The 12,233-nt window shown below is 49.3% G+C and overlaps 4 protein-coding genes across 4 annotated transcripts; 1 reads left to right on the top strand and 3 right to left on the bottom strand.

Moving 5' to 3' along the window:
• Positions 1–144: 144 nt before the first annotated feature.
• I303_101045 (uncharacterized protein) lies at positions 145–1,803 on the bottom strand (the record flags this gene model as incomplete). The annotated part of the gene is made up of 3 exons (XM_018404410.1): positions 145–609; positions 699–1,696; positions 1,773–1,803. The coding sequence occupies 3 exons, from the start codon at positions 1,801–1,803 to the stop codon at positions 145–147; spliced, it is 1,494 nt and encodes a 497-aa protein (XP_018267064.1).
• Positions 1,804–2,679: 876 nt separating this feature from the next.
• On the top strand, positions 2,680–3,294 carry I303_101044 (mitochondrial 37S ribosomal protein uS17m; the record flags this gene model as incomplete). Its single annotated transcript, XM_018404409.1, has 3 exons — positions 2,680–2,757; positions 2,833–2,914; positions 3,080–3,294. The coding sequence occupies 3 exons, from the start codon at positions 2,680–2,682 to the stop codon at positions 3,292–3,294; spliced, it is 375 nt and encodes a 124-aa protein (XP_018267063.1).
• A 238-nt stretch (positions 3,295–3,532) lies between these two features.
• Positions 3,533–5,915, bottom strand: I303_101043 (uncharacterized protein; the record flags this gene model as incomplete). The annotated part of the gene is made up of 8 exons (XM_065968262.1): positions 3,533–3,709; positions 3,837–3,900; positions 4,016–4,140; positions 4,266–4,784; positions 4,998–5,165; positions 5,293–5,450; positions 5,594–5,725; positions 5,858–5,915. The coding sequence occupies 8 exons, from the start codon at positions 5,913–5,915 to the stop codon at positions 3,533–3,535; spliced, it is 1,401 nt and encodes a 466-aa protein (XP_065824334.1).
• Positions 5,916–6,665: 750 nt separating this feature from the next.
• On the bottom strand, positions 6,666–11,874 carry I303_101042 (uncharacterized protein; the record flags this gene model as incomplete). The annotated part of the gene is made up of 8 exons (XM_065968261.1): positions 6,666–7,342; positions 7,399–7,618; positions 7,683–7,846; positions 7,897–8,022; positions 8,076–8,377; positions 8,444–8,673; positions 8,728–10,525; positions 10,583–11,874. 8 exons carry the CDS (start codon positions 11,872–11,874, stop codon positions 6,666–6,668), a joined length of 4,809 nt encoding a protein of 1,602 aa, XP_065824333.1.
• Between the last annotated feature and the right edge of the window lie 359 nt (positions 11,875–12,233).

Here is a 12,233-nt window from a genome sequence, read left to right as displayed (position 1 = left end):
GACGAGGGGAAATTATGGTGAAATAAGGTCCGCATTCACAGAGAAACTGGTCACGGCATTGTATGGTTATAATATTGTACCAAAGACTTTGCTAATGGTATAGCTCAACTGAAACGCTTCTTATCGGTGCACGATTCTCGGCTCTCATTGTGTTTGCCCTTGTCCTTGCCCCTGAGCTACCTCCTCCAACCTCTGTTCTAAGCCTTTACCCAGTCCTTCTCGTTCCCACTCTCCTTCACCTAACCCCAGTCCACCGAGACTCGCTGATCGATGAGCATCGAAACTCGATTTGGGCTGAAGTGATTTCGGCGGCGAAGTAGCGCCTGCGCCTACTGCAGGACTCTGTTCGCCCAAAAGACTTGGCGAGAGGGGATTATGCGGTGAGATGGTCGGCGATCTAGTTGACATAGAAGGAGAGACCGTCCCTGGAAGATGGTCCGGTGAGAGATTACCGCTGGTTATGTCTTCCAAAGAAGTGACTTTGGTTGGGACGGCTGAGAGCAGGTCGTTATAAGACAGATAGGAGATACGGTGCCTGTTCTTGTTTGGTGAGATGTGAGATGGGATAGAAGATGGTGTAAGTGTGCTATTGGGCGCGCTGTTTGAGCCCTACAAGAACGGAAAGCAGATGCATGTAAGCATGTATGATCAACTGTACTGGAAATCGAATCACGTTTCAAGGTCATAGTCTCACTCACATCTGAATTGGGCGAAGACGCATGTTCGTCGAGCGGTTCTCTTGAGGTCGCAGTGGCCGTGTTGATCGGCTCCGGCTGAACAGGTGAGGTTGATGCGGGTTGGGAGTTCACACCTCCAAAAGCCGACATCCATCCTCCCGGGACTTGTGGGCCTGTACTCATTCGTGGAGGCATAGCGGGTCTGGGTACTGTACCAGGTAGCCCTGATTCTCCGATGCCTGCTGTTGGGCTGACTTGGCTCTGGCCAGGAACGCCGCCAGGGGCTTGTTGTATGTGGAGTTGACCCAAAATTGGCGGAGAGGTAGCAGGAGAAGCGATGGAGGAGTTGACCGAGACTGGACTAGGTGATCTCGAGTGCAGCAATGGGTGCGGACCCGAAGATGAGATCTTCCTTGGTAAGCTTGATGAAGACTGTCTTGCCATTCCGATCCCGTTGGGTGCCGGAGCGGGAGCTTCGATTTCTAAGCCTTCGAATCCTCTAGACAGGCCATCTGTACTGGCTGTCAAAGCTTCCACAGCGTCATCCAGAACAGCAGGGACAGTATGATCTAAGGTGCTACCGTGTGATAAGTGAGATAATCTACTAGATTTGTGATTGAGAGTATGAGGTTGGTTGGGCGTGGACAAGGATGCGACAGGGGGAAATTCTATATCTCGTTCGAAGATGGCTGAGCCCGATGAATGGATGGAAGAAGGAGAAGATGGTCGGGATGACAGGTGCGGTGCGTGGTGAATTGGAATTGAGGAGGAAGGAGTACCACTTGATTTAGGGATAGGGTGTTGTAGAGGTGGTAAGTTGGCTGAAGGAGGGGATGTACCGAGTTCTGACGAGTGGGATCGACCTTGTCCAATAGGTCTGACGGGCGAAGCATCTCGGGAAGCCAAAGGCGAATGTGGTCGGTGAGGTGTGCGTGAACCTCCACGCTGACGAGGGGTCAATGTTGGAGATGGTTCTCTAGGGTCTGACCCCGGTGGTGGCGGAGGAAGGTCTACTGGAGCTGCGAGGTAGGGAGGACACCGTTAGTACTGAATACATACTTTTCGTCGGTCTAAACAGCACCACTATGGACTCACACAATTGAGCGCCAAGCGGTGTCTGCGTCATGTTGTCGATGATCTCCCAAGTGATCGCTCAGAGGCAGAAACTACTTGATTGAGAATTGGTGGCTCTCGATAAGTATTACGTGTGAGATTGAAGGTGGTGAAGGTGGAAGAGGTCGTCTGCTCGTTTGCGTCGAGACAAAAATCTGTCTTGATGTGCTAGCGACGAGCTGATGATGGTCTATACAGAATTGCAGATCCCCCAAAATGCGTTGGACCGGTCTATCTAATGAGTGATTTGGGTTGTGATGCCTGATGTGAAAGCAAGGTGAACGCGTGTAAGTGACTGAGGATTGAGCATGGGGCCCTCTGTCGAGAATCAAGCTAAAAGCGGTGTTTGGTAAAGCCTAGAATTTGGGTGAGTGGAGCTGTGCTTAAGGATATGTACGGGTGTTTCTATGGATGAAATGATGATTGCGATACATGACAAGCGTATGAGGTGGTTCTATGATGATAATGCAAGCTCAACTGATGGGGATGAGCTGGTGTATGAGGCCTCTAAGTAGTCCGGAAGTGGTCAGTGGCGTCGTCCAAGGTTCAAATGGCAAATGACAAGCACAAATCACATTAACCGGTTATGACAACTGCCTTTCATCGAAACTTATATGGCTAACCCACATAAATAAGCCTTCTGCAATGTGGAGGGCTTTTTCAAGATCTTTGTCCTGTTCAAGATTCACTCGAACTCGTCGAGACCAAAAGTTCAAATGCAACTTAGAGCTTGGAATTATGCCATATCCAAAGCATATCGTGTAACATATAACACCTGAACAGCATAGCACAACGACTCGTACATCTCTTAGTCCATCGCCTTCTCTTGTAGGGCTAATAAGTGCGCCAAATAATCAGAAGAAACCCGCGAAGGCAGACATCTCTAAAAATGCCATACAAACCGAACCACATCTTCCAAGGCGTCGTGACGAAAGTAGGAGCAATGAGGAAGACAGCGACAGTGACGGTGAGTGTCATACTTTGAGGCTGAGATGTACTGTAAACCGAAGGAGTTATTCTGCTGATCGCTGTGTTCGTTTAGGTGGAACGAGTGTTCGAGCATCCTAAGATATTGAAAGAGATCAAGAGGCATAAGAAGTATTTAGTCCACGACGAGAACGAAGGTGAGTATTTGATACCAAGCACAATCATGTTGTGTGTTGTCATAGTCTCTCTATCAGTCTGTTCCAGCTTCGATGCTCCAAGCTCTCAACTCCCCACTCCACGGCCTACAAAAACGCCTCATGGCGGCGCACAATGCTGACCCGAATGCTCCGCTTCACCTTTAGTCGCCCGACTAGACGACAAAGTCACCATAATACACGGCCTGCGCACCTCCAAAACCAAATCATTCAGATTACATTCGATACAATCGCGAGACACGAGGAAATACCCCAACGATCCTATACCGCAGATAATAGCGGAACCCAATGTGAAGCCAAGTAAAAGGACGGGCGTTTTGGATGCTTTGAAAGAGCAAGAGCAAGTATCGGCTGCTGTATAATCGGACTTTTGGATTTATGTATGTATACTATAAATCGAAGTGTCCGAAGAACAACCTGCTACTGAGATACTGACAGAAACAAGTTATCAAGTGCTCAAGCCAAGTAAGGTACTAATAATATGGTTATTGATCGATCGGTACGAGATCTTGAGAACACCGACTTTTCAATTACGATTTGGATCAACAACATATATCCCAAGGCCGCTACATTTGTCCAAGTCGGTACACCCGCCAACCATTAGAAGTCAAACTTGATCTCGAATTCCTGTTCGCCCTTGAACCTTCCAACGAAATGCCGTTCCGTTCCGGACGTCTTGCCCCTCATCCGCACTGTCCACTTGGACCCAAATACCCAGGTGCCTAACCATCCAAATGTGATCATCCCAGCTCCTTCGTTCATCCCCATCGGCAAGCTCTGCGATAATCAGTCAAAGCTTTCTCAGCCCTCGGTCCTCGGTCTCGAATCCAAAAGATATTGACCTGATGTACAATCCCCCAAGCTAAAGCTGGAAAAGGTCATGATGATAGAATGAGAAACGTACTAAGCCTGATAACCAACCTAAGCTGTATTCGCTCAAAACTTTCCCTTTGATTTCGTTCATTATACTGAATCAATCATAAGGAGACATCAGTGAAACGCGAATCGATGCAAGTGCTCGGTCTGACTGGGATGCCGTGAGGGCATGGAATATGTGATCAGCAAAGTAGACGCTTGACTTACTTGGTGGCTGTCTTCTGAGCACCCCACAGCGCTCCATGAGCAATCTTGAGACCGGGACACGAACACACATCGCCAATCGCGTAAACTTGACTGGCAAAGATGGAGTCGGGTGATGTAGATTGCACCTGAAGGATCCAAACATTATCAATACCCTTAGCACGCAGCCACGAAGTCTAGGCCTCTGCGCATCGACTCGACATGGAAGTTGCGATCTAGGTGGGTTTTCAGTAGATTTCTAATTCTAGTTCACCTTGAGGTGCTTATCGACTCGTATTAATCCCCCGTCCAATGCGCCCGGATCAACGTTTTTGACGATCTGCGAATTCGGTCTCATCCCACATCCAGGATATACGTAGTCCGCTTCAACTGTCTTGCCACTCTCCAAAGTGAGGTGGACGATCTGAGGTTGGAGCCCGAAAGAACCGTCCCAAGCGACTTTACCCTTCTGCAGAGCCGAAGCCGAGGTCGACCCCAATTCCGATGCTAATTCTGATTGTGATTCCGATAATTCCGAAATTGGGGTAGTCGGAGAGGAAGACGGCATGATCACTCGGTCTGAAAGGATCACCTCAATCCCCAATTCATCGCATATCCTCTGCAATTCCAAAGAAAGTCTCGGATCGGTAGGTGGTGAAGAATACGAGTGGATTACCTTCTCGGATATCGTTTTGAGGGGCTCAGATTTGGCAAGAGGTACAGTGGGCTGAAGTAATCCGTAATCTTTGTGAATCAAAGTCATTTTCTTGTTTGGGTGATGAGACGCTATTTCCTATACAGCATAAACCCCAAATTCAGGCAAGTCAGAAGGTGATGAGATGAGATGAGATAAGATGAGATAAGATGAGATGAGAATGGACGGAGAATGATAAGATCTCTCCTTTCCGTTACATCTTTGTCCCATCTCACAGTCTCATGACCCTCCGAGTCATTCCCATGGATCTAGCGAGGACTATATGATTTCTGACGGGATTCGCTTACTCACTCCGGCAATTTCCACGCCAACGGCGCCGCCTCCAATGACCACCACCTTGGTCGCTCTCTCGATATCCCTCTGAGATCTCCTGAGCGATTCGACGAATTGATCCTCGCTGTCGTCCCATGCTGGCATGGTGGGCAATTCCTGAGATGCTCCAGTGGCTATAACACATCTCTATCGGAAGTTCAATCTCGATTCGGATCGAGGTCGAGGTTGAAAGGAGGACAGAGGACAGATTGATTAGCTTGACTGGACCCCCCGGCGTAGGGCTAGACTGTATAAACTATCTAAGGCGGCTCACGAAGAATGGTATTTCCGTCGATCCTTCGAAGGGTTTCTCCAAGATGACCGAATCTGCTTTCAGCTGCAATACCTTGTTCGGAGCTATCACCTGATGTGGTGATCCTTTCTTGAAGACTCGTTCGGTAGTTAGCGGGATGGATACTTTATCTTCCCATCCTGCTCGTCAGACACTGATTATCAGCGGATGAAGAGAACCATCGCTCATTGAGAGTTGCGAAGGCGATTATCATCCGAAAGCTGATGAGGTCGGGCTGGGAGACGCAACTTGAGACCAGGACTCAAGACCTCGTATGACTTACCTGGAACAACGACCGCTCGGAGGATGGTGATAGGCCACCAAGCGAATCCCCTCGCGTCAATCAACAGGATCCGATACGTCCCAGGAAGGTTCGGCACTAGGTGATTGGCGGTTTCATGCCCTGCGATCGATGCTGATAGAGACAAAGTTTGCAGGATCATGAGCTATACTGTAAGCAGCCGAACCCGTGTACCCGTTTCCGTTTCCGTTTCCGTTTTAGTTTCCGTTTTCGCATTCATTCCAAAGTGGGTTGGATCGGACATACCTCCTATGATCACTATGTTCTGGTACGCTTCCGGAGTCGAAGTCAAAGCTGTCGTCATTGCGTGAAGTATATTTTCTGAGCGGGCTAAGAGATAGGGTGATTTCATACACTATAACTCAACTGAAACCTCTAGCGGGTTGTGTCAAGTGTAAGAGATTCTGTTTATCCAGGAGAAGTGTCGGCAATCTCTGAAGACGCTCAACAAGGACAAAGTACGTGGAAGAGTGATACGTCTAGGATCCGGCACAAATCATCAGACAATCTCGTCTTCGGGCAAGCAAATCACATCTCTGCGTCTTCCCTTGGACATTAGCTACTATAAAACCGCGGAGTGAACATCATAAATGTGAGCAGGTACGAGTAAATGATAAAGCCGCCGGTGACCGATAGGGTTATCTGATAAAGCCTTATTAATACAGTATTTCTGCATTTTCGGCCGATTCGACTTGTTTCCCGGCGCCGTTAACTTGTGTTGCTGTAATTCAGCTTAAATTACTCTTAATGCTCAAGAACAGCTTGGTCAAAGCGGAAAGCTCATTGCAATGCAGCGTATATGCATGAGCATAGATCTGGAAGATGCGTGTATGCGTGGTTCAGATGTACAAAAAAAGAGTTTACTACTACAAAGATATTTGCGTATATGTATATGTAAATGTATATGTATATGTATATGTATGTGTGTATGATGATAAGTAAACAGATGAAAAGGCTAAGCCGCCAATAAAGAATACAGCCTTGATATCGATGAAATAGTAGCCCTCTGGTGCCTAAATTGTCCATATGTTGTCAAACACTCTTGACCCTTGTCTTATTGTACACAACAATCACTCTTACTTTCCCTATTCCTCACATGTCCCTTGCCATAAGTCTGCCCAGCTAAAGCCAGATTCTCAGCAGTCAATTCAACCGGTATTGTCTGATTATTCTGATCCTCCAAGCTATACCTGAGTCCATCAGGAGGGGCATTCAACTGTTCATCAAATTCGAAATGAACGCCACTACGTCGTTTGGCTTCATTGAGATCATTATCGTATTCTGTCATATTGCTATATAACGACGACCGATTCTGCAGATTGAAACTTGTCGACCTCGATGAAGGCTGTTGATCCAATGAGGGTCTGCTCGGACTATTATATCCATACAAACCCCTTTTGCGAGTATCGCTCGAGCTCAGATCGAGCTGGGAAGGATTGGAGGAATTGCCCAGTCCGCCTTTTGATTTTGAGCGGATGATACCGTTGAGAATCTTGACGGGTAAAGCAGTCAAACCCTCTCTACCTTCGAAACTGGGTTGAGGGGATGCGACCCTCGGTGGCGAGAGCGTTTGAAGGATTTCCTGTTGTCGCGCAAATAAAGCCAACTGTTCGTGGATGTCACATTTCGGTGATGCTTTCGAAGCACAGGAGGTATGAGCAATCAGGCCGCAATCTTGACATAGCACCCCTTGCTTCTTTACGTCCACCAGACAGACTCGACAAGGGATGGCTGACTGAAAGTCAGCATCACATGGTGTTGACTTAAAGCAATCAAGTATGACTCACCTTTCCCGAATGAAGTCTTGATGAGTATGTGACTCTTATCGGGACCACTGCCTTCTCTCCCGTGCGAACTAGCCATACTGTGTCTGTGCTTTCTAACGTCCATCGCGCCGTCAAGAGGGGGACTGAGGCTGCCATTTTCGAAGAGCCGCTGACTTTCCACTCTATGCAGATCCATACTGACCCTGCGTAAGAAAGGTACACTGTCTTGAGGGCGAAGTGCCTGCTCGAGGACTGGCTGTCAGCGACAGTTCTGGTGCATAATCAGAGGACTGATTTTGACATACCAAGATTGGGTTCAAACCTTTGACCCAAGGATGTTCGAAAAGCATCATGGCCGGAGGACGAGCATTTGGGTCCTTGATGAAACACAACTTGAGGAAATCCGTCAGACCATCTGAAATGCCTCCGGGAATAGGCGGCATCTCATCTTCAACGATGCGGAAAAGCACTACGCAGAGATTCAGCCGAAATTGCGCATGTTTCCATTTGCTCACGCACCTGTCATGCTGTTTGTGATGTCCGAATAGGGTGGTTTCCCGGTCAACAGTTCAATGATTGTACAGCCTAACGACCAGATATCCGATGCGAATGACGCTCCAGCCAGGGAAATGACCTCAGGAGCCACTATGCGATTCCTTTAGCAGCCGAGATGATCCATTTGAGAGTTGGGCACTCACTCCAGTTGGGTGTGCCTGCAACCTCCGATACCCTCTTCCCTCCTTCTTTTCCCTTGGTCTTCGCATCCTGCTTGATATTCTCGACGGCTTTGAGGTTCAATGATACACCGAAATCCGATAATTTGACATTCCCATTCTTGGTAGACAAGATATTGGCCGCTTTCAGATCGCAATGCACCACCCCTTGAGAATGTAGATAGTCCAGTCCTTCCAGGATTTTAGCCACGTATGAGGAAACAAGCCTTTCGTTGAAATTGCCGAAAGATTTAAGCGTTTGACCCAGTGACCCGTTCTCGACGAATCTGATATTCGTTCAACTCAGCTATCCTTTCGCATAGGCAGATACCGCTAATGAGAATCCAACTCACTCAAGAACGATGTTCAGGTACTCTTCATCCCTTGACATGCCTTCATATTTGACGATACTGGGATGCGAGAACCTTTTAAGAAGCTCGACCTCTCGCATGACATCGGTCACCTCATCCTCCCTCATCCCATGCAGTCGAATACGTTTGATCGCTGCCATTTGTCCGGTGCTCAGATTGAGTGAGCGATATACTGACCCAAATTGGCCTCGACCGATGCAATTACCAAGTTGCTGGATACTGCGGATCAGCAAAGCGCACTGCAAGAAAGGACAAGATGGACGTACATATTTTACCACAGGGCAACCGAGCTCCTGGAACTCCAAGACTTGTAGGGACTGAGCTGGTTTGACTGCCCCAGCTGAAGAGTGTTCCCTAAAGAGTGATGTGGATCGACTCGACTCAGAAACAGGTAAGTTGACCATACTATTGATCCGAATTTGAAGAGGTCTTGCAGAGTTGTCAGTCGACTCCGAAACATCTCTTCCGTGTCCCTTCGCTCGAGGATAACCGTCAGATTGTCTGCGTTCAGCTTTGTTGGTGATTCGATCTTTTTCGATAACCGCAGATTGCTGGTATGCTTGCAGCGAAGTAGTTCGCACCATGTGCGAAGAGGTGGATGCTGGAAATGCAACGTCCGTCGGACTAGCGAGATTGGAAGCTGGAGAAGCTGAGCGTTTGGGAATGTACGTTTTGCCATTTGAGCTGAGTCGATGTAAGGCGGTGGGTCGGGCACCATCGTTCTTCGCGCCAACCGACGTAGCATTTGAGCTGATTTCATCTTCCTCCACAACCTTGCCGACATCTGGCTGGCCAAGCTCGATGCTCATCCCTCTCCGAGCTACTGGTCGACGGCCAGGTCTCGAGTCTGTTTGAGGCAGATGATCGGTTTTGTAACCCTCGAGGGCCGCTAAAGAATCCGATAGTGCTGAATTTCTTGCTTCCTCGTCCTGTCGAACAGCTCTCCTCAGATCGTGAGGAAGATCTTCGCTACTCAGCAAAGTTCCAATGATCTTCTGTCTAGCTTCCTGAAGCTTCTGTTCACTAGCTCGTCGCTCACGGCGCTGCTGCATTTGAGCATCGTCTTCTATGTCTTCCGTCAAGTCGATGGCGTTCGCGTTCTCCCCACCGAGGACGGTGGCCACCGAATAGGCTGCACTTGAACGACTGTAGGCGGACGAAGTCACCCTGGACCCTCCGCTAATGAGACTCGGCGTTCTTTCCCTGGAATGGGTTGTTGGCTGTACTGGACTGGATGGGCTATGATCCCCTCGAGGCGAGGCAGGTTCATTATTGGCGAAAGAGACGGAGGCGCGAGATCCAGTCGTGTGTTTAGGTCTGAGCGAAGGCCGAATTTGCAGATTCCCATTCCGTCCTACTGGAGTTATGCTCCGCGAAGAGGGCGAAGACGTAGGTGACTTAGCCCTTATTGGCGATATATTCGGTTGTGTGGTCGCTCGAGGAAGCGGTGTACGTTTTTCCAACCTGGGATCGGTATTCGGCGGTGAAGCAAATGTCGATGTGGTAGGGGTTTTATAAGCTGGATCGACTGAAGTAGCGAAATTCTTCGTATCTGCAACCAACTGTAGCCTGGAATGAAGTTCGTTTTGACTGTCATTCGAGCCTGAACGGTCCATGCTAAGGGCGGCAGGGGACTTTTGAGGCGAAGAGCCAGGCTTGTCCAGTACCGGTCTCTTGATAGGTGATAGCTCGACAGACGTCCGACGCGGACTTGTTGGTGGACTTCTGGGAGGGGATGTCGTGGTGATAGCGTTTCTTGAAGGAGGCCGACTAGTGTTTCTGGAGCCGGGTCTGGAAGAGTTGGGTGATTTCGCTCGATTTCCACCGGCCGTTGTTCCGCCAGCTAGTCTTGCTAGAGCTACAATAGTCTGGGCCACTCGTCCAATACTGACCTCTGTTTCTTCCTGCAGATCGGTCAGACCGAAAATGTCAGTGTCGGGTATGCCGATTGCTTGACAGGCAGTGATGAACCGGGTCAAGTTGGTTGCACGAAGGATACCGTCCTCTGTCACATTGAGTCGAGGTATGTACGATGGTTGCGCGGGAAACAGGTGGTTCAGTAGGCTGATGCATCAATTCAGCTGTCATGCGTCCAAATCAATGGGCCGTGCTCCAACTTACAAACAAAGTAAGATTCCATCTTTCAGAGCCTCGGTCCATCCTCTTCTTTCCCGTTCTTTGGCCCTTTCGCCCACATAAATTGACCTGATTTTCGCTTCTGATGATGCGGGCGCTGCGTTGTCCGCAGCTTCATCTGCCCTCGGCGTACTGGCCAATGCATTCCCTGCTCTTGCCCAGTCCGCACCCCAAGCCTTTTCCATTCTGACCAAAATTAGCAACCGCTCATCGACGATCCTCCGCATTTCCACATTCTTGTCATTCTGCACGAAAGCTGACCCTTTGACCACGGGGGTGAGGACCTTCACCATGAATGATGTCGACAGACGGAGCAAGTAGTGATCTCGAGACATGTAGGATGCTGGAGATATGACTTGTGAAGTCTGAGTGGGCACCGGGGGCGGGGGCATCGCATCCGCAGAGCTTGAGCGAGGCAATGCAGCCGGACTCGCAGGTGCAGACCCGATCGGCTTGACAGGATCAGATTTGGACTGTTGTAGTTGAGGTGGACTGGTAAGCGGTATGATGTGTCTAGGGCGTTTTGGTTCGACCGATGTTCGCAGTGGAGATGCCTTGAGAGTTGGAGCATCGTCGGGGGATCCGATAGCTACGCGGGAAGGCGTGACAGGAGACTGTAGGCCTCCTGGATTAGCTTTTACCGTTTGCGCTGTCTCCGTCGGCTGTCTTCGAGGAGGAAGAGCAAGCGGTGTAATTCTGTTTCGAGTGGTGCTTTGGAACAGATTTGACAGTGTGTGTTTGTGACCTCTTTTGCCTTTCTCTTCCTCAGCTGGTCGAGCGGTTCTGTTGGGATCCTCCTCTTGAGCATACGATGCTAACGCCGAGGTTGACATCGAACCTCTAGATAACGATGGTGGTTGCCATTTGCCATCATCTCCCTTCTGCATCGCCGGCAGAGCAGAGGGGTTGAACCTGATCTGCCTTTGCGTCCGCTCCGTAGGTGTCACTGGTCTAGCTCGACTACCTCTTTCCCGTTCTTTCTCCAAACGCTGACGACCTAACGTAACTTCCGATGACAGTGTCCTCTGACCGACTTTAGCTGCTCCATCCTGCGTCGTCTCTACACTTCGCGTGACAGGCGGATGCCTCGACGATGTCCCTGCTTTGGCGGTTTCGTTGATGAAAGACCGTAATCTTGATCTGGAAGGTGGTAATTCGGGAGGTTCAGGTGACATAGCTTTTGTTCGGCTGAAGAATCCCTTGATCCCTCTGCCGCCGGTAGCGACGGGAGGCTGGACATTTCTGGAAGATGAAGCATGCGCGAGCTGCTGGGGCATGGCGGAAGTCGAGGAGAAAGAGTGAAGCAGATGAGGTGGAGATTGAATTTGAGCAGTAGCAATCATTTGAAGTGATGATGTACGATGATGGGCAGGGAGTGAACCTTGATGACATTCGCTGTCGTTGAGAAAATTGCGCTAAGGAGAATAAGGGGTGACATTGACCCATCAAACATTGACCAGCTTGGGCACACTTATCAGTTAGGCCTTTCTTCAAGCCACGACCTTTTGAGCCCTTATTCAGGCCCTTCCACACAGTAGTCACCCACCTGATCAGATCCTGATTTCCGAGGCAAGCAGGAAGATGCGCCGTCTTCTCCAAATCGAAAATATTGTCGCAAATTCCAGAATCAACGATG

This window comes from Kwoniella dejecticola, chromosome 1 (assembly GCF_000512565.2).
Source record: "Kwoniella dejecticola CBS 10117 chromosome 1, complete sequence".
Lineage (NCBI taxonomy): Eukaryota > Fungi > Basidiomycota > Tremellomycetes > Tremellales > Cryptococcaceae > Kwoniella > Kwoniella dejecticola.
The sequence above is the reverse complement of the archived record's forward strand: the minus strand, read 5'-3'. Positions and strand labels throughout refer to the sequence as shown.